Source organism: Cervus canadensis, chromosome 21 (assembly GCF_019320065.1).
Source record: "Cervus canadensis isolate Bull #8, Minnesota chromosome 21, ASM1932006v1, whole genome shotgun sequence".
Taxonomy (NCBI): domain Eukaryota; kingdom Metazoa; phylum Chordata; class Mammalia; order Artiodactyla; family Cervidae; genus Cervus; species Cervus canadensis.
Genome location: NC_057406.1, coordinates 11,933,377 through 11,955,327, shown reverse-complemented (window position 1 = coordinate 11,955,327; position 21,951 = coordinate 11,933,377). Strand labels below are relative to the sequence as shown.

Genomic DNA, 21,951 nt, shown 5'->3' with positions numbered 1-21,951 from the left:
AGACCATGGCATGTACTATTTAAAGGAAGTAGAGTATTGAAACAGGACTTAAGGCATCAAGAATTGAAGCCATTTTATAATGACTGACAGTATAAATGAAGTTGTTAAAAATGTAAACATGGCTGTAAAGGGAATTTGTGATGAATAATCTATGGAATCAAAAAGGAAGCACTAGTCAATCTCCAGATAACTGTAGCAAGAAGAGGTAAGGAAGGTGGTAAACATGGTTTAAACTCACTGTAAGGCACTCCAGAGAGCCTGACTCTAGATGTAAGGTGAAGAATGTTGTTGGACAAGTAAAAGGAAACTCTGATAGAATTAAATAAGGTACCTACCAAACTGCTGGGAGAAGACACGAAAAGGAAAATAATTCAGTCATACATTAGATTGACTCATACGACTGTCTGTATTCAGCCATTATAACTGACAAATCTGACAGTTTTATTTGGTTCAATAGTATTCCATTTTACATGTTTACCAGGTTTTGTTTTCCATTACACTGTTGATGGGCAGTTGGGTTTTCACATTTTGTCTACTGTGAATACTGTTGCAGTGAATAGTGGTATAAAAGTTGTTATCTGTGTGAGTCTCAACTTCAGTTTCTTTGGGTATAAACCTAGAGGTGGAATTGCTGGATTATATGGTAATTCTGTGTTTAGATTTTTGAGTAAACTTGCCAGACTTTTCCACAGTGGCTGTACCATTTTACATTTCTATCAATAATACCCAAAGGTTCCAGTTTCTCTGTATTTTTGCTAACACTTAAATTTCTAAGTTGTTTTTGTTTTTTGTTTCTATGGTAGCCTCCAAGTGGGTTTGAAGTTAACTTAAATTGTTAACATATTATTTGCATAAGTAGAAAACTATATATATTCCTTGTGCTTTATAGATCTTATACAACTATAAAACCAAAATATACTTTCAGTTTTGCAAATTAAACTGAAATAAAATTAATGTTTATTGTTGCAGTCTTACTTGATAAATACTTTATTCCTATGAGAATGTCTTTTTAATTACAAATGATAACTGCAGAAATACTCCCTTTAACTGCCAGAGGAATTCAGAGTAACTAATTGGGAAATTTGCTGACATTTTAGGGCATGCCAACCTGCTAACAGCCAAACTTAATTTATTAACAAAATTAACAATGACTTGAATTTATAAATTGCCACTTAGTTATCATCTGGTTGCTAATGTAATTAAAAAAGCAACCTGCCTTTAGAAATCTTTTGTTCAACTAGTTGAGCCAGAATATACATATATAACTTGGGAAACCCATAGCTCAGACAGTAAAGAATCTGCCTGCAATGCAGGAGACCTGGGATTGATCCCTGGATCAGGACGATCCCCTGGAGAAGGAAATGGCAACCCACTCCAGTGTTTTGTCTGGAGAATCCCATGGACAGAGGAGTCTGGTGGGCTACAGTCCATGGGGTCACCAAGAGTCCGACTAACACTTTCACTCTCATATGTATATAAATTTGTAATTCATTGTCTTAAGTCAGAGCACAGAATTCTTTTCAGTTCTCTTCAGTCACTCAGTCGTGTCCGACTCTTCATGATCCCATGACTGCAGTATGCCAGGTTTCCCTGTCCTTCACCAACTCCTGGAGCTTGCTCAAACTTATGTCCATCGAGTCAGTGATACCATCCAACCAGCTCATCCTCTGTTGTCCCCTTCTCCTCCTGCCTTCACTCTTTCCCAGAATCAGAGTCTTTTTCAAATGAATCAGTTCTTTGCATCAGGTGGCCAAAGTATTGGATGGAGTTTCAGCTTCGGCATCAATCCTTCTAGTGAATATTCAGGACTGATTTCCTTTAGGGTGGACTGGTTTGATCTCCTTGCAGTCCAAGAGACTCTCAAGAGTCTTCTCCAACGCTCCTGTTCAAAAGCATCAGTTCTCCAATGTTCAGCTTTCCTTATAGTCCAATCGTCACATCATACATGACTACTGGAAAAACCATAGCTTTGACTAGACAGACCTTTTAATATGCTGTCTAGTTTGGTCATAGCTTTTCTTCCAAGGAGCAAGCACCTTTTAATTTCATGGCTGCAGTCATCATCTGCAGTGATTTTGGAGCCCCCCAAAATAAAGTCTGTCACTGTTTCCATTGTTTCCCCATCTATTTGCCTTGAAGTGATGGGACCAGATGCTGTGATCTTAGTTTTCTGAATGTTGACTTTTAAGCTAACTTTTTCACTCTCCTCTTTCACTTTCATCAAGAGGCTCTCTAGTTCTTCTTTGCTTTCTGCCATAAGGGTGGTGTCATCTGCGTATCTGAGGTTATTGATATTTCTCCCGGCAATCTTGACTCCAGCTTGTGCTTCATCCAGCCCAGCATTTCACATAATGTACTCTGCATGTAAGTTAAGTAAGCATGGTGACAATATACAGCTTTGACGTACTCCTTTCCCAATTTTGAACCAGTCTGTTGTTCCATGTCCAGTTCTCACTGTTGCTTCTTGACCTGCATACAGATTTCTCAGGAGGCAGGTCAGGTGGTCTGGTATTCCCATCTCTTGAAGAATAATCCACAGTTTGTTGTGATCCACACAGTCAAAGGCTTTGGTGTAGTCAGTAAAGAAGTAGATATTTTTCTGGAACTCTCTTGCTTTTTCAGTGATCCAACGGATGTTGACAGTTTGGTTCTTCTGCCTTTTCTAAATCCAGCTTGAACCTCTGGAAGTTCACAGTTCACGTACTGTTGAAGCCTGACTTGGAGAATTTTGAGCATTACTTTGTTAGTGTGTGAGATGAGTGCAATTGTGTGGTAGTTGGAACACTCTTTGGCATTGCCTTTCTTTGAGATTGGAATGAAAACTGACCTTTTCCAGTCCTGTGGCCACTGCTGAGTTTTCCAAATTTGCTGGCATATTGAGTGCAGCACTTTCACAGCACCATCTTTTAGGATTTGAAATAGCTCAGCTGGAATTCAGTTCCATCACCTCCACTAGCTTTGTTCGTCGTGATGCTTCTTAGGGTCTACTTGACTTCAGATTCCAGAATTCTTTTACCCATTCCTGATATTTCTTGTGGTCCCAAATTAAGGAAATGCTAACTTCTCCAGATGACTTCTTCAGTAGTCTGTTCCACTGCAGTGTAAAACTGGCCAAATGTGAATTATATTCAGGACTATATAGAGAGGGGTAAATCCCTATGAATGGAGTATCTGACATAAAGTTTCTGTTCTTTTGTATAATGATTTTCACAGTTTTAAAAGTTTGCATGCAGTACGTTGATTCCTCAGAATAACTTAGTCAAGAAGGATGTTTGCGTTTTACAGCAAGAAAATTCATGGCAGTTTCTTTAGTTACAGAAGTGCAGAAAAAGAGAGGAGTATGCTGTGTGAGATTACAGGATTCATTCCTACCTGTATGGGTTGTTTTGGAAAGTGTGGAAGAAAAGTTGGATCTGAGTGGCTTTGGAATATGGATTTGATGTACCTGAGGGTTTCCCAAACTTAGTGGTCGTTAAGAAATTCTTTCCCCTGTTGATTGATTCACTAGGGTGAGGGCAGTGCCTGAAAATTCTTGGCTATGAATACCACAGAAGATTCTTGTAATGAGGCAAAATTGGCTAATTTTACACTCACTATTTCAGAGCAGGGGGCTTGGTGTGATTAAAAAGTGTTTTGGAGAACATGTGAATCTGGAGAATAGAATGAGGTGGAAAAATGTGTAATTAGGCAATAGTTATTTTGATAGGACATAGTTGTACCTTTTACTGGGTTACAATAATGTAAATGAAATGTGGAAAATGATGAAATTTCAGAGATTACAGGAGATTCCACCTTTACTACTTGGAAAGACAAAGAGAAACAGGGAAATTAAAGTGGATAAGCTGATTTGTGGAAGAAACTTTGTAGAGTAGGAGATACATTGAGTTTTTGACGGTAAAATGTGCAGTAGACGTTTGTAAATAATAATTTGTACTCCAGAATTAGTAAAACAGTACATTAAAATAGTCTGACCTTGAGAAGCATGAGGATATCAAGTATTCATTCTCCATATAAAACTCTAAAGCTGGATGTACCTGTGCAAATCAGGCTTTCTGATTTTGTTTTTCATTCCTTACTCTTCAAATCTTACTGCTGTCTGTACTTTTGAGTTTCCTTGGAAAGCTGAAATATTTATTCACTGCCCCTGAAGTGGGTATGGTAAAGAGAAAGGTTAAGGCTGAGCTAATGAGAAGAATTTAGAAGAAAAGAGGGTGTATAAGTATTTAAAAGTTCATATGAATGGCTATGTTAAAGAGTCTTCTCTCCTTTTTTTTAATTAAAAGTTTTTTTTCTTTGTTCTTATTTTCTTGGGTTAATATCTTGTCAGGAACACAGAAAAGCTCTTGCATTGTATTCTTATATGCTTAGTTGTGTCTGGCTCTTTGTGACCCCATGGACTGTACCAGGCTCCTCTCTCCATGGGATCTACCAGGCAAGAGTACTGGAGTGGGTTGCCATTTCCTTCTCCAGGGGATCTTCCCAACCCAGGGATGGAACCCGGGTTTCTTGCATTGCAGGTAGATTCTTTATCACTAAGCCATCAGGGAAGCCCATGTTCTTATATATTGGACTTTATTTTATTGACTTCTTTCCTGAACAAAACAAAACAGTTCGGATATCAGACTCTGAATTCTGTGATGCGACTCTGGCTGTTTTGTGATGTGTACCTACCACATTTAAGTTCCCATGCTGGTCAGTTCTTACCAGGATGACCCACTAAGTTTTTGTTTTGTTGGTCTCTCCCTTGGTGACCATTCATCAACCCTATTTCATTTGGACTTTGTTTTCGATATCCATTGCAGAGTAACTTCTGTCTCTGAAGTGTAAAATTTTCTTCCTGTAAATAATCAAGAGTTTTTTGATCTTGGCATCCACCTTCAACTCTCCTTGACCCCCCTTGGCCTTCTTTTCTTTGCTTAGAAAGTTTTAGAATAAGTTCCTACCCTACAACAGTTGGAATTTAGCCCTCTCAGTTAACTGCATTCACATTCAGATAAATATGATTTATCTCAATGAAATCTTTTTATGAGACTAGGTAGTGTTCTGAATTTTGCTGTATTATAAACAATAGATACTGTAAGTCATTTAGTGAAAACAGCTATTTTCTGATAGGACTAAATATGTTTACTCTTTTGTGGTTCAGCTATTACAAGTATCTGCTATATTTTTTAGCCTTAACATAAAGCTTTCTATATGTACCAGGCTTTAGATATTTTTAATTTCCTTTTGGTTTTGTGCCTCTGAAAAGAGAAGGGTGGTGAGAATCTGAAGCCCCACATTTACTTATTTGTGGCCCAGATTTGGGGTGAAGTGGAGGATGCTTAGTGGTAGAACTAAATAAATTAGCACAAGTCTGGTTTGAGAGAGCACTCTAGACTTTCTTGTGTAAGTAGATTAGTTTTTCTTCCTGCTTTGAAACAGAGAATGTTTTGTAAGAAAATAAAATGCTAATTAAGATGAGCCAGAGGGAGAAGGGAGCGGTGGAGGAGGAGTTAGAACAGCTAGGTTCTTTTCTGCTCTTCTTTTGATGACCTTTTTTTTTTTTTTTTTTAAATCTAGCTGTTGACCTATTGAGGAAAATTCAAATAGACTCTCTTCTCCAAAGGATAGACCCTGTTCCTAAGGGTATCATATTGGAAGGTCATAATGAAATTTGTAGAAGGAGTTTGTTGTTTAGTTGCTCAGTCGTGTCTGACTCTTGCGACTCCATGAACTGTAGTCAGCCAGGCTTCTCTGGCTATGAGATTTCGTAGACAAGAATACTGGAGTAGGTTGTCATTTCCTCCTCCAGGGGATCTTTCCGACCCAGGGATCAAACCCGTGTCTCCTGCATTGCAGGCAGGTTCTTTACCACTGAGCCACCATGGCTTTACTCTGTAGATTTGGCCATGTAAAACTCAGGTTTAATTTTCACATGGTATTTCACAACACTTTAAAAGCCCTATTAATCTTTGTTGTTAACAGTTAAGAGTTTTTGCATGAGCATCCTTATTTTGCTTCTATTAGTTATTTTCCCCACCTTTCCTCAAGCCTTCAAGCCTCAAGTCTGATTATTTGGGGATTTTCAAGAAGAAGAATATGTTACCTGTAGTTAAAAAGCAAAGTATTTAGTAGATAGACGTCTTTAGGAGTACAAAATACTTTTCTACTATCTTTGAATTGTTATTTTAGACCATGAAGGCCTATAAGAGAGAAGAATCTGGACTTAGTCATTTGCATGAAAACTTTATGTGATAACTTTCTTTCAAAATACAGAATAATTCTTTTAAATTTTTGGTAAATACTTACTGGAACCCATGCTGCGTGGGCCCAAACAGTGGTTCAAACTGCTGTTCTCTGTGCCTGAAAACAAGTTTTCATTTCCGTATTCCAGCACCCAGCAATTAGTATCACTGTAAAAGATGGAATACGTGCTCAGGTCTTTGCGAAGTCAGTGTGGTGCAGATAATGATAAAGAGGGAGGACTCCAATATTGACCTCAAATATTCTAATCAAGGAGTTCCAGACACTACTCTCCACCCATATTTTGATGTGTAGACTTATCATATGTGTTCTTATTTTAGTAGTAAAATTTTGAATATTGCTAAAAATAAAATGCAATAGAAGTTTAAATGTTAATAAGTCTCAAGTGTCAAATTTTCTGGGGGTACAGATGTTAATTAACTAATAAAAGAAATATTTCTGATTTGATTTTATGAAAATCAAGCTCACTCTTTCAGTTAAGCAATTTGTTTGGAAGGTTTGTTTCTGGGGCTGATAAAATAATCAATAGGAAGGCATAGGATTGCCATTTTAGAGAATACTGAAATTTAGGGATGAGAAAATGCCCCCAGAGGATGTTTAAAATATACAAAGCAAAGAACTGAAGATGTCAAATTGCTTTAAGCCATTATACATTGCATTTCTCACCCAAGAAGAAATTGCATCAGCAAATCTCCTGAGCACTGTTATTTGGATGGCACTGAGATGAACAATTGTTTCAGTTGTTGTTAGGCTCCCCACCTCCGCCCCTTAGCTGCCTGGAACTGTGCATGTTATAGGAGGTCATGTGACAGTGATCCTTGGTTTTGTTCATTTAGCCTGTCAAAACAATTTTATGTAGGTGGAAAGAAATGAATGAAATGAATAGAGTGGGTTAGCTGCATCAGCTCTCATTTACACCGAAGGTAATGAGTGTTGCAGTAGGGATAGTGTCTCAAGCTCCCAGAAATACCCAGTTTGATAATGTTGGAGAAGAAGATGCCAAAAAGCAACAGCTGTGGTAATCTGCTCAAAATTTTCTTTGATACTTAAAGTTAAAAAGAGGGACTTCCCCAGTGGTTAAGACTCTGCTCCTAATGCAGGGGCCTTGAGTTCAATCCCTGGTCAGGGAACTAAGATGTCACATGCTGCATGGTGTGGCCAAAAAATAAAATAAAAAATAAATTTTACCATTGACTTCATGATAATTTGATTGTCACTTAGCAATGTTTTTTTTAAGTGTCCAAGTCTTTTTTTTTAATACAACTTTTAAAGGTTACAGTCCATTTACAGTTATTACAAAATATTGACTGTTTCCTGTGTTGTACAACACATCTATGTAGCCTGTCATATACCCAGTAGTTTGTACTTCCCACCCCCCCCCATGCCATATTGGCCCCCTCCCCCACTGGTAACCATGAGTGTGTTCTCTGTATCTGTGAGTCTACTTCTTTTTTGTTATGTTTGACAAATGATAGTATTTAAACAATATATACTCTTATTTTGCCTTCAACTATACTTTATAATTTAGTAAAGTTCCTAGTTCTTTTTAGTGATCCCTAGTTAATAACAAATATCAACATGGCTCTTCTGAGAAGATAAATGTTCTAGGAGCTATATAAAAATTAAGATATATTTGTCTAGTTTAGTGAATGGAACATGAGCTATGAATCAAATCTTCATTTAATTTGTGCTTCTGCATCTCATTGTGAATTTGAAGAAGACACTAAATTTCTGAGTCTGTTCATCTGTTTAAAGTATTTCCTAATATCTATGGGTTTTCTGAGAATGGGAACAGAAGTAAAACAACCAGTTTTACTCTTCAGTTAGTGTAAATAGCAAACACTTGACAAATATTAATTAAAAAGCCCCAGGTGTTCTTATGGTCTGTGTGCTTATGTTAGTTTTGATCTCTTTTCCATTGTTTTACAAATTCTTGTGGGTGCTAAAATAGTGTAATTCTCTGAGATATGAAATTGTCCTAGATTAAGAAGTCTTATAGATAGAACAAGTTAACAGATGATTTAAAGAAACACCAAATTACTTGGTAGGGCTTTTTCCCTACTTGGTTGGTGATCTGTTTTCATAGTTGTTGTTGTTTTGATTTACTCTGTATTTATTGATGCTTTTGAACTGTGGTGTTGAAGAAGACTCTTGCGAGTCCCTTGGACTGCGAGGAGATCCAACCAGTCCATCCTAAAGGAGATCAGCCCTGGGTGTTCATTGGAAGGACTGATGTTGAAACTGAAACTTCAATACTTTGGCCACCTGATGCGAAGAGCTGACTGATTTGAAAAGACCCTGATCCTGGGAAAGATTGAGGGCAGGAGGAAAAGGGGACGATAGAGGATGAGATGGTTGGATGGCATCACCGACTCAATGGACATGGGTTTGGGTGAACTCTGGGACTTGGTGATGGACAGGGAGGCCTGGCGTGTGCTACAGTTCATGGGGTCGCAAGGAGTCGGACACAACTGAGTGACTGAACTGAATTGATACTAATTTTTGGGTGTAGTGAGTGTTACATTGCTGCACATGAGCTTTTCTCTAGTTGCAGCAAGTAGGGGCTGCTTTATGGTGTGTGGTCTTCTCATTGTGGTGGCTTCTCTTGTTGCAGAGCACAGGCTCTAGGGCCTGAGGGCTTTAGTAGTTATTAGGTGCTGGCTCAGTAGTTGCTGCAGGTGCTCTCAGTAATTGTGGCTTACGGGCTTAGTTGCTCCACGGGATGTAGAAATCTTCCTGGACCAGGAATCATACCAATGTTCCCTGCCTTGCAAGGTGGATTCTTAACCTCTAGATCACCAGGGAAGTCCTGTACTCATATTTCTAATGTTAAAGACTTAAAGCAAAGTTCCCTTAAAATAAGTCATCAATAGCTTTCAGGGAGGATAAAAATCTATAACAGACACATAAAATAGTCTCCATTTACAGTATAGATGACTTTGAGGCAAAATTAGGTAAAAGTTGCATTCAGTGTTTTTATTCTGTAGAAGAAAATTGATTGTAGATTTTTGTCGAGGAAGAAGTCCCTGTTTGGTTACTAGCACGCCTGTCCCTCTTTTATATTTTCCTATAAATGAGTAGTTGGCAGACTTTACAATGGCTTTTAACAGATCCTTTTAAAAATCAAAATGGTGGCAGCCTTGACCTTTGCAGATTGGCTGTAATGTTTGAGTTGTGTTAAGTTACTGAGTCTCAGAGGCCCAAATTTAATCCTTACCTTTCTTTTAAGTCGTAAGAATTTCTTTTATTCCTTAGGAAATGCTAACTACTTGTTAAGAATGTACACACACTTTTTTGGGGGGGGGGGGAGCACACACACTTTTTTTTTTTGGAAAGCACATTCATGAATTCATTTAACACATGGCAGTTGAACAATGCTAGGTTATCAGATGCTAAAGATAGAACACTGAAAAAACATTTTGTCACTGCTTTTAGAATAAGCCTCACTATAATATTACTTTGTGACTAAGAGCTCTGAAAGAGGCATATACATAGTTCATGTCACTGTACAGATAGGTGGGAGGGGATGATTTAACCTAGAGTGCGGGGCAGTCAACAATTCTATCCCTGTGGGAATGGCTGGACATTAACCAGGCATGAAAGGTCCATGGAAGGGCATCCTTTATAAAGGAAGCATGTGTGAGGGACCCGAATGGGAAGAAGCATGCCATGCTTGAGAAAGGAGACATGAGAGTGACAAGAAATAAGGCTCTACGAGTGGGCAAGGATTGTATTGTGTGGGACCTCGTAGGTCATAGGGGTTTTCCACCTTTATCCTAAAGGCTGCAGAAAGCTATTGGAGAGTTTTAAACAGGATTATGACATATAGTACTTCACTGAGTCTAAGATTCCAATTATATGATGCACTCTAATTTCAGAGATGTTAAAAGTGTGGAAAATGACATTTCTAAGAATCAATGAAGTGGGCATACCATAGAATTGATTAAATTGACGTTAAGATATTCTGACTGCATTTGGACAGAGTGGAAAACACATTGTACAGGGGTAACAAGATTAGGCGTGTGGAAACAGCTAGTAGGTTTACTGCAGAAATCCAGGCAGAGATCCTGATGGCTTGAATGAAATAGGATGGTGGCAGTAGAGAAAGACATGAATAAATTACTTTGGTTTGAGTTTTCTGCAGAAAAGGTTTGCAAACCTTGTATAGGTTAAAACACTTGTGAATATCATAGAAACAATCTTTATGTAGATTTTAAATTAAAATTTAAGTAACAATGTAGAGTGATTATGCTACAGTCTTGGTTAACCTCTAGTGAGTTTCTGGCTATACCAGTTGAGAGAAAACATTTTGTTTACTATTAAGTACTGTAAACTACCTTATCCTGTACAATGTAAATTCCAAGTTTCAGCTGCAGTGGTCTACTGTAAGTGATACACTTTCCAGAAGCTCTAAACTCTGGTTGAATAAACAAATTTAAGTAAATAAGTTTAAATTGCGTAGCTCACTGTTATTAAAGTTCTGAGCCTCCTTGCCTCCAGTCTGTATCCTGCATTTCCAAGCTTGCCTTTAGCACTTTCTGCAGACTCTTTCAGTCTTAAGCATTTCAAGTATTATAAAACTAGAGCTTCATGCCCATGATTTCAGTCCTTAGGGTAGCCTGCTGATGGTGGGGGCCAACACTAGCTTGTGCACACAGAGTTGGGTCTTATATCGCGTACTTGCTCTTGAAGTACTCGTTTTATAAATAAAAATAAAAATATCTTCTCTTTTTAATATCTAATAAAGTTAGCGCCTTTTCCTCTTACATTGGAAGGTCTATTAGCAGGACACTTGTCTCTTATGTTTGTTGTATCCTGTTGCCTGACACAGGGTGCTCAAGTATTTAAAATTTAATTAACCATTTATGAAGAGATGGAATAATTGCTAAAACTGAAGTGAATGTTGCATGCCTCAGAAAATAAGAGTACTTATCAAGACATCAAGACAAGTAGTAGACTATATATGAAAAAAAAAGTATAAAAATTAAATATCACTTAATGGTAGTTAGAATATTATAATTAATTTGGCTCATGTGTGATTAGTCTTCTGATTGTTCTGAGAGTAGATTAACGTTACAATCTCTTTCAGTTTTCATAATTCAGCAGTAATGGCAACAGGGGATCTAGGTTTTCTTTTTTGAATAGTTTCTTGAAATGAGGACGTGTAAGAATATATAGTAAACAATATTTTTTTAATAAAACATACATTAAGAAACCCTATTGTCAGTAATGGAAAACGAAACAAGCTGAAAATTCTTCCTACTGTATAATACCAGATACTTTGAACATTTTAATGAGAAAAACTAAATCCTATCCTTTAAAAACTAAAAATCCTATCCTTTTAAATGCATAGTTGAGCTTGTGGGGATGTCAGGATGATTTCCAGGGTTTAAAAACTAAGAAGAAACTAGAAACCAGAGTAGGAAAAGTGTGAATTGACACTGGGTTTTTTCTGGGATAGTTGCCAGTCTTGTTGACAAAGAGGCATGGTTTAAAAGGAAAGATATACCCATTTGAGTGCAGAGTTCCAAAGAATAGCCAAGAGAGATAAAAAAGCCTTCCTCAGTGATCAGTGCAAAGAAATAGAGGAAAACAGTAGAACGGGAAAGACTAGAGATCTCTTCAAGAAAATTAGAAATACCAAGGGAACATTTCATGCAAAGATGGGATCAGAAAGGACAGAAATGAGATGGACCTAACAGAAGCAGAAGATATTAAGAAGAGGTGGCAAGAATACACAGAAAAACTATACAAAAAAGATCTTCACGACTCAGGTAATCATGATGGTGTGATCATTCACCTAGAGCCAGACATCCTGGAATGTGAAGTCAAGTGGGCCTTAGGAAGCATCACCACAAAAAAAGCTAGTGGAGGTGATGGAATTCCAGTTGAGCTATTTCAAATCCTGAAAGATGATGCTGTGAAAGTGCTGCACTCAATATGCCACCAAATTTGGAAAACTCAGCAGTGGCCACAGGACTGGAAATGGTCAGGTTTCATTCCAATCCCAAAGAAAGGCAATGCCAAAGAATGTTCCAACTACCACACAATTGCACTCATCTCACACACTAGCAAAGTAATGCTCAAAATTCTCCAAGCCAGGCTCCAACAGTACGTGAACCATGAACTTCCAGAGGTTCAAGCTGGTTTTAGAAAAGGCAGAGAAACCAGAGATCAAATTGCCAACATCTGTTGGATCATCGAAAAAGCAGGAGAGTTCTAGAAAAACACCTATTTCTGCTTTATTGACTATGCCAAGGCGTTTGACTGTGTGGATCCCAGTAAACTGAAAAATTCTGAAAGAGCTGGGAATACCGGATTACCTGACCTGCCTCTTGAGAAATCTGTGTGCAGGTCAGAAAGCAATAGTTAGAACTGGACATGGTTCCAAATAGGAAAAGGAGCACGTCAAGGCTGTGTATTGTCACCCTCCTTATTCAACTTATATGCAGAGTACATCATGAGAAACGCTGGGCTGGATGAAGCACAAGCTGGAGCCAAGATTGCCGGGAGAAATACAAATAACCTCAGATATGCAGATGACACCACCCTTATGGCAGAAAGCAAAGAAGAACTAAAGAGCCTCTTGATGAAAGTGAAAGAGGAGAGTGAAAAAGTTGGCTTAAAGCTCAACATTCAGAAAACTAAGATCATGGCATCTGGTCCCATCACTTCATGGGAAATAGATGGGGAAATAGTGGCAGACTATTTCGGGGGGCTCCAAAATCACTGCAGGTGGTGAGTGCAGCCATGAAATTAAAAGGCACTCCTTGGAAGAAAAGCAATGTCAAACCTAGACAGCATATTAGAAAGCAGAGACATTACTTTGCCAACAAAGGTCCATCTAGTCAAGACTATGGTTTTTCCAGTAGTCATGTATGGATGCGAGAGAGAGTTAGACTATAAAGAAAGCTGAGTGCCAAAGAATTGATGCTTTTGAACTGTGGTGGAGAAGACTCTTGAGAGTCCCTTGGACTATAGGGAGATCCAGCCAGTCAATCCTGAAGGAAATCAGTCCTGAATATTCATTGGAAGGACTGATGGTGAAGCTGAAACTCCAATACTTTGGCCACCTGATGTGAAGAAGTGACTCATTTGAAAAGACCCTGATGCTGGGAAAGATTGAAGGTGGGAGGAGAAGGGGACGACAGAGGACGAGGTGGTTGGATGGTATCATCAACTCAATGGACATGAGTTTGAGTAAACTCCAGGAGTTGGTGATGGACAGGGAGGCCTGGCATGCTACAGTCCATGGGATCAGAAAGAGTTGGACATGACTGAATGACTGAACTGAACTGATGGTTTTATCATCTCCCCAAGAGCAGATAAATCTCAGTTCCAAGCAGGTATTGGAACTGAGATCCAGTAAACTTATTGCTTAAAGAGGTACATATGTGCTAAGTCACTTCAGTCGTGTCTGACTTTGTGACCCCATGGATTGTAGCCCACCAGGCTTTTCTGTCTTTAGGATTCTCCAGGCATGAATACTGGAGTGGGTTGCCATGCCCTCCTCCAGGGGATCTTCCTGACCCAGGGATCAAACCCATGTCTTTCATTTCCTGCCTTGACAGGGGGTTCTTTACCGCTAGTGCCACCTGGGAAGCCCTAAAGAGGAACAACACCTTTAATATAAAGACAGACTAGAGAAAATTTCAGTTTCTGAGTCAGGGAAACGACAGTTTTTCCCAAGTCACGTGAAAGAAAGTTTACCCTCAGAGTTCATGGTCTGGGAGCTGTGTTCATGCAAGTATGAGATAAGGATTTGAACTTGAATTACTTGGAAGTCACAGAGTCCAGCAAGACCGAGCAACTGACAGTGTCACTTTTCACTTTTAAGTGGAGTCATGGCCAAGACTAGTGATAGCACTGCAGTGCCAGGCATGGCCCCTTTGAAAAGCAGTCTGTTAATACCTGTTCCCTGTGATCCAGCAAGTCTACTGCTAGCTTAGCCTAAGAGATGTACTTACAGAGTTTTTTATGCCCCAGAAGGCTAAATAATGAAAGCTAGAATAATGTTTTAAGTTCATATAATAAAATACATAGTATATTGAAAACAAATTGTATTAAAATAGTTATTAAACCATTTGAATTTGTGATATATAGTATGCATTATTAATGTATATATTTATAAGATCTCCTATAAGATCTAATGACTAGCATAGTTTCAAAGAATGCCTGGTGTGGTATTTTGAGATAGGAATGGTAATATCTAATCAGGGTAGTAGTAATAGTAGTAGTAGTGGTGAAAGTTGGTACTAGTGCTGCTGGATCGAACCCAGGTCTCCTGCATTGCAGTCAGATTCTTGACCATCTGAGCCACAAGAGAAGCCCAAGAAGACTGGAGTGGGTAGCCTATTCCTTTTCCAATGGATCTTCCCGACCCAGGAATCAAACTGGGGTCTCCTGCATTGCAGGCAGATTCTTTACCAAGAGTTATTCAAGGGTAGCAATGGGAAAGGCCATCTGGTTACACAGGAGAGTTTACATTAAGTCTTTAGTGTTTAGACACATGATGTTATTGTATGCCTGGAATAGTTTGCTAAAATATGTATTACGTGCTTTGGTAGTTGACAGTTTCAACTTTAATTTACAGGGCAGTGCAGAGTTTGTGTGTATGGTGCTTTGTCAAGGGAAGAACATCAGATTAAGTGCTTTTCTCCATTTATCTCAGATAAGAAGTGAATTAACCTGTAAGGTGCCAGGCACTTTAAATATGTGATAGAAATATGCCTAGTAGATTACTTCTTAAAACAGTCCTATGAGGTGAAGGCATATACAGTCATCCCTCAATTTTCTTGGTGGGGAGAGGGGAGAAATTTAGATCTCACCACTTCTAAAATACAATCTTGTTTCATTATTAAATTGCATGTCTCTGTCAATAGGTGACTTACATTAGAATTGGTAAGTTAACTGTACCTAAGAACTGTGTATCTGAAGTACACAATAACCGTAAAGATACCAAAATAATCTCAAGCATGACTTTATAATCGAGAGTTTTCTTAAATACACTTTAGCCTGTTCTCACACTCCTTGTAACAGGCTAATGAAGTTATTATTAGTAACTTCAGTGTTAGGATGTTTTATTTTAACATTGTTGGTCCTAATATAGTACATGTTTAGCATATAAGTGTGACTATGTGGCTTGGTGTGGTTTTTTTATTTTAAATCATATTCTGTTTTGTTTTTTTGTTTTTTTGTTTTTTTTTTTTTAGTTTCAGATATACAGCAAAGTGACTCAGTTATACATATACATGTATGTATTCATTTTCATGTTCTTTACCCTTTTGGTTTATTGCAGAATATTGAGCAGAGTTCCCTGTGTTATACAGTAGGTCCTTGTTGGTTATCTGTTTTAAATATGGTAGTATACCTATTAGTCCCAAACTCCTAACCTTAAACCATATTCTCTTTTGCTTTTTGATTATAGGATCGGAAGTTAACAAAGTCTGAGAGGCAGCGATTTAAAGAAGAGGCTGAAATGCTAAAGGGTCTTCAGCATCCCAATATTGTTCGATTCTATGACTCCTGGGAATCCACAGTAAAGGGAAAGAAGTGCATTGTGTTGGTGACTGAACTGATGACATCTGGAACTCTTAAAACGTAAGTTTATCACTGTTAGAAAAGCTGACCAGGAAATAGAAGAGAACTTGAATCTCTTATTTCAGGCCTTATCAGTTCTTGTTGTTGCCCAGCATCCTAAGGAGGAAACATTAGTAAGGGAGCACAGTCCCTGCTCACAGGGTCCTCTGGCGTATAAACTGGTCTGGTAATTATGTGTTGGTAAGTATGAACTGAGACGTCGCAGAGTAAGCCTAGTTACTTTTAAGTCATGGTGATTGGCGTTTCTAAAGTTGAGTGGCTGAGAGATCAGAAATCAAGTGACAAGGTAGCCCTCTAGTGGTTGAAATGAAGCTGAAGCTTATTGACAACTTTTACCGATTTATTTTATCACTTCATATTGGGCAGTTTTTGCTATGTCCTTGCAATTTTGTATTGAATGCCAATTGTGTTGGCACATTTATACAAATAATTCAGTTTCCCACAGGAGCATCAAAATTGAAGCCAAACAGCTAGACCTATCGCCTCTCCCGGGAATATGGGTAGGTCAAGTGTGGGCATCCTGTATCTCCTGGGTGTGCCCCTGTGCTCGTGCTTGTGGATGCATAAGAGTGACATGTGGAAAGCCAACAGATTGTCTCCCCTGCAGATTCTAATTTCCCTTCCAACTTTTCTAATATTTATGGCAACATCTTTATTCTAAGTTGTCCAGAATTCTTCTTATTCACATGTCTATTTCTTTTCTTAGACTGTGCTCCTGGTGCTGTACGTGAGACTTGATGAATATTTGAATGAATTAAGGAAAATAAGGAAAATTGTGTGGTAATAGTTATGTATATCTTCATCTTGAGATTCTTTTTCTGGTTTGAATACTTAGTGGGTTGTCATTCTGTCAGTACACAGTAGTTTTTTTAATTTTCATAAAATTGTCCTGTTTAAGGTGTACAACTCATTGGTATTTATTACATTTACAGTGTTGTATAACCACATCTGTCAAGTTCCTAAACATTTTTGTCACCCTAAAAGAACACCCCATCCCACTTCACACGCAGTATATTTTCTCTTTAATTGCACACAATTAAGTGTTTACGCATTTTTCTTTTAAGTTTAACATTCTCTTTTCCCATCATCATCTCTTTCAGTTTCTGAGCCTCATAGCAAAGGCAGCAAGAGGTAAAGTAGAAAGAGCTCTGGACCATAGTTGGAGTCTGCTCCCTGCTCTGACTTCGGCCAGCTGTGATTTAGGGCATTGAGAGCCCCTTCTTTGGGCCTCATTTCTCCATGTGTAAAATGCATGGTTGGACTAGCTGATCTCTAGGATTTATGGATGGGAATTTTTTTTTTTTTTACTGTGGTAAAAACACATAAAATTTACTGTCTTCATCATTTTTAAGTGTATATAGTTTAGTACTGTTAGATACATTCATGTTGCTATGTAAACAAATCTCATGAAGGTGAATTCTTCATCTTCTGAAACTAAAACCCATCAAAGAGCTCTCCATTCTCCCTACCAACTATTTTGTCTCTAAGGGTTTATCTGATCAAGATATTTCATATAAATGGAATAAAAAATATGTGTCTGTTCTTGGCTATGTTCATTTAGCATCTTGTCAAGGTTCATGTTGTGGCGTATATCTATGCTTTATTCCTTTTTATGACTAAATAATGTTTTGTGGATAAACCACAATCTGTTTATCCTTTTACTTGCTGATAGATATTTGGGCTGTTTGTACCTTTTGGCTATTGGGAATAATGCTGCTCTGAATATTTGTGTACAAGTGTTCGAGTACCTGGTTTTATTTCTTTTAGATCTATGTTCCTGTGAGTAGAATTGCTGAGTCATATGGTAATTCGTTACCTTTCTGAGGAACCACCAAACTGTTTTCCACAATTTTACATTCCTGCTGACATTCAGTTAAAAAATGGGCAAGTAATTTGAATATATATTTCTCCAAAGAAGATACAAAAATAGCCAATACACACATGAAAAGATGTTTAATGTCCTGTCATTAAGGAAACACAAATCAAAACCACAGTGTGATAACCTGTTAGGATAGCTATTATCAGGGCTTCCCTGAGGATCCAGTGGTTAAGAATCGCCCTTGCAATACGAGGAATACTGGTTCAATGCCTGGTTTCGTAAAATCCCACATGCCGTTGGTGACTGACCCTGTGTGCCACAACTAATGAGCCAGTACTCTGGAGCGCATGGGCTGCAACTCCTGAGCCCACGAGCTGCAGTTAGTAAAGCCAGCATTCCCTAGAGCCTGTGCTTTGCAACAAGAGAAGCTACAGCAATGAGAAGCCTGTACACTGCAACTAGAGTAACCCCTGCTCACCACAGCTAAAGAAAGGCCACGTGCATAACAAAGACCCAGCAACCAAAAATAAATAAATTCTTTTTTTTTTTAAAAGAATGGCTGTTATCAAAAAGACAGGTAACAAGTACTGTGGAGAAAAGGAAAATCTGTTGTGCATTGTCGGTGGGGATTAAATTGGTATAAGCACTATGGAAAACAGTACAGAGGCTCCTCAAAAAATTAAAAACAGGACTACTGTATGACCCCACAATTCAGTTTCTGAGTATTTATCCAAAGAAACTGAAACACGGACTTAAAAAGATAATATGCACCCCCATGTTCATTGCAGCATTATTTATACTAGCTAAGTCATGGAAGCAACCTACATGTCTACTGATGGATAAATGGATAAAGAAAATATGGTATGTATATCTGCAATGAAATACTATTCAGCCATGAAGAAGAAAATCTTGCCCAAAACATCGATGGACTCTTGAGGGGTTTGTGTTAAGTGAAATGAGAAAGACAAATACCATATGAACAACACCAAAAAGCCAAACTCATAGGTAACAGAGAACAGATTGGTGACTGCCTGAGGTAGGGGCAAGGGCATGGGAGTATGAAAGGGGTGGGTGGACAAAAGGTGTGAACTTTCAGTTGTAAATAAATAAAAGTCTTAAGAATGTAATGTACAGCATGGTGACTACAGTTAATAATACTGTACTGTATATTTGAAAGTTGCTAAGAGAGTAGATCTTAAAAGTTCTCATCACAGTAAAAAAAAAAAAAGCTGGAGTTTTGTAATGGATTTTAACTATATTTACTGTGGCCATCATTTCACAATATGTACATATTTGAATCATTATGTTGTATACCTTAAACCAATATATGTTAATTACATCTCAATAAAAAAATAAAAAATGGAAAAGAATATGAAAAGGAATATATATATATATGTATAACTGAGTCACTTTGCTGTGTAGCAAAAATCAAAGCAAGTTATCAACTATACTTCAATAAAATTAAAAAAAAAATAGAATTAGTATATGGTTCAACAATTCCACTTCTTGGTATATACACAGAAGGATTAAAAGCAGGGTCTTAAAGAGATACTTGTACACCCGTGTTCATAGCAGCAGTATTCACAATGGACCCAAAGTAGAAGCAACCCATGTGTTCATCAGTGGAAGAATGGATAAGCAAAGTGTGGTGTATATGTACAATGGAATATTTTTCAGCCTTTTTAAAAGAGAAGGAAGTTTATGGTATATGCTACAACAGGAATGAACTTTAAGGGCGTTGTGCTACCTGATATAAGCCAGTCACAAAAAGATAAATACTGTATAATTCCATTTACATGAGATACTTAGAGTAGGCTAATTCATAGAGACAGAAAGTTGGGTGGTAGTTGCATGGCCTCAGGGGGAGGGGAAGTGGAGTGTCATTGTTTAAAGGGTATAGCGTTTCAGTTTCACAGGATGAGTTCTGGAGATGGATGGTGGTGATGTTTGTACATAATAATATGAACATAGCTCAGATAGTAAAGAATGCCTGCAATGTGGAGACCCAGGTTCAATCACTGGATTGAGAAGATCCCCTGGAGAAGGGAACGGCAACCCACTCCAGTATTCTTGCCTGGAGTATCCCATGGACAGAGGAGCCTTGTGGGCTGCAGTCCATGGGGTCACAGAGTTGGACACAACTGAGTGACTAATACTTCAACACTTCAGGTGGTACATTTTTTGTTCTATGTATTTATCATACTTTATTTTAGTGGAGGGGAAACAAGTGTGTTGACTTTTCTCAAAAAGACAGTGCAAGAATAGTGTCCAGTTTTTTTGAAGCCAGCATAACCCCAAAACCAAAATCCTAAGACACAGCAAAAGAACTTTATAGAGCTGTATCCCCCATGAATATAGGTACCAAATTCCTTTACAAAATAACAGCAAATTGGATTCTAGCCATCACACTGTTATTCAGTCGCTCGGTCATAGTCGACTCTGTGCAACCCCATGGACTGCAGCACACCAGGCTTCCCTGTCCTTCACTGTCTCCCAGAGTTTGCTCAAACTCATGTCCGTCGAGTCAGTGATGCCATCCAACCATCTCATTCTCTGTCGCCCCCTTCTCGCCTTGCCCTCAATCTTTCCCAGCATCAGGGTGTTTTCCAGTGAGTCGTCTCTTCGAATCAGGTGGCCACAGTATTGGAGCTTCAGTATCAGTCCTTCCAATGAATATTCAGGACTGATTTCCTTTAGGATTAACTGGTTTGATCTCCTTGCTATCCATGGGACTTTCAGTATGTCAGTGACAAATAGGGTTTATCCCAGGATCGCAAAGTTGGTTTGACATAGAATGAATTAATGTTTTTCAGCACATAAACAGAATAAAAACTGTATGATCATTTAAGTATATGTGGGAAAAGTATTTGACAAATCAGAATCTATTCCTTACTAAAAACTCTTAGTAGACTAGGGGTGGTAGGAAACTTCCTCAGACTAAATAAGAGCATCCATGAAAAATCTTTATACATCACTGATTTCTGGGAGATGAGGAACAAAGCACAAATGCCTGCTTTCACTGCTTATATTTCGTACTGTTCTAGAGGGCCTGCCCAGAGCAAGAATGGGGAAACCCGGAGAGAGCAAAAAGATGGGAAGGGAAGAAATAAAACTGCTCCTGTTTGCAGATTATGTAATTGTTTACCTAGAATATTCTAGTGATTCTAAACAGGTTTAATAAGGTTATAAGATAGAAGGTTAATAGACAATCTATTATATTTTATCATTTTATAGATGTGAAAGAGATACAAGCTAGCCTCATCTTTTTCCCAATAGTTTTTCTCTTAAAAAGTCATAATTTTAATTCTTATCTTTCATTGTTTTCTTCATGCATATACAAGCTTAAATGTACGTATTTATATATGTGTGCATTCTTTGTTTTTTCTTCCAGTTGTAATGAGAAATAATTGACATTTCCCAACATTTTATCTAAAAATTATTCAATTGTACAGAAATGTTGAAAGAATTACATAGTGAACACATACATGGTCTCTCCCTAGATTCTTTAATTTAGTTAACCTCTGTTGTGTCTGCTTTACCAAATATGTTCATCTAGTCATTCCCCTCTTTTTTCATTCCAGATTAAGTTGCAGACATCCATAAACACTTGAGTACACATTTCATCAAAGTTCCAATATTTGTATGCTTGATTTTTCCTTATAATGAAATTTACAGGCAGTGAAAATATTAATCATAGTTCTATCATTTGATGAGTTTTGGTCAAAACTTTAAAAAAACACCAACTGTTAACATACAGAACATTTCCTTCATTTCAGTAAATGCCTTACTCTTTTTCTTTGACAGTCTTTTCCTCATTCTCCAGGATTAACTCTTTATATATTTTTAGACCATAAAACCAACTTTCATCATAAGTTTTCTTTAATTATCTCATATCCCCCCCCCCAAGTGAAGCAGAATTTCATTTTTTAAATTTGTTTTTAAAATTTCGTATTAGTTTCTTTATTAGCTTTTTAGTTAAACTTCCTTGTGTGTATGTGTACATTTTAGGTATTGTTTTCACAGTTTAAATCTTCAAATCTTTATTTAAATTTAAATCTTTATCTTTTCACAGCATGTTTATGGTTGATACAGTATAATTTCATGTAAAATAAAACTTGCACAAATATAGGCCCATTTATCCGTAGTACTTATAATTTATGCTATAAGCTTTATGTTATATATGTCTATTGTATAGATCTGGTAACACAGTGTTATAAATTTTCCTTTAGGTAGTCACATGTAACATAAAGATAGTGCTAGGAAAGTGTATTCTTTTATATTTACCATTT

General features: G+C 37.7%; 1 protein-coding gene across 25 annotated transcripts in view; it reads left to right on the top strand.

Annotated features, from left to right (window-relative positions):
• WNK1 (WNK lysine deficient protein kinase 1) overlaps positions 1–21,951 on the top strand; it is a 128,663-nt gene that overhangs the window by 39,082 nt on the left and 67,630 nt on the right. For all 25 annotated transcript variants that reach the window (XM_043441378.1, XM_043441385.1, XM_043441383.1 and 22 more), the window contains exon 2: positions 15,671–15,843. In XM_043441378.1, coding sequence (XP_043297313.1) covers positions 15,671–15,843 — 173 coding nt within the window. The remainder of the gene's footprint in view (positions 1–15,670; positions 15,844–21,951) is intronic.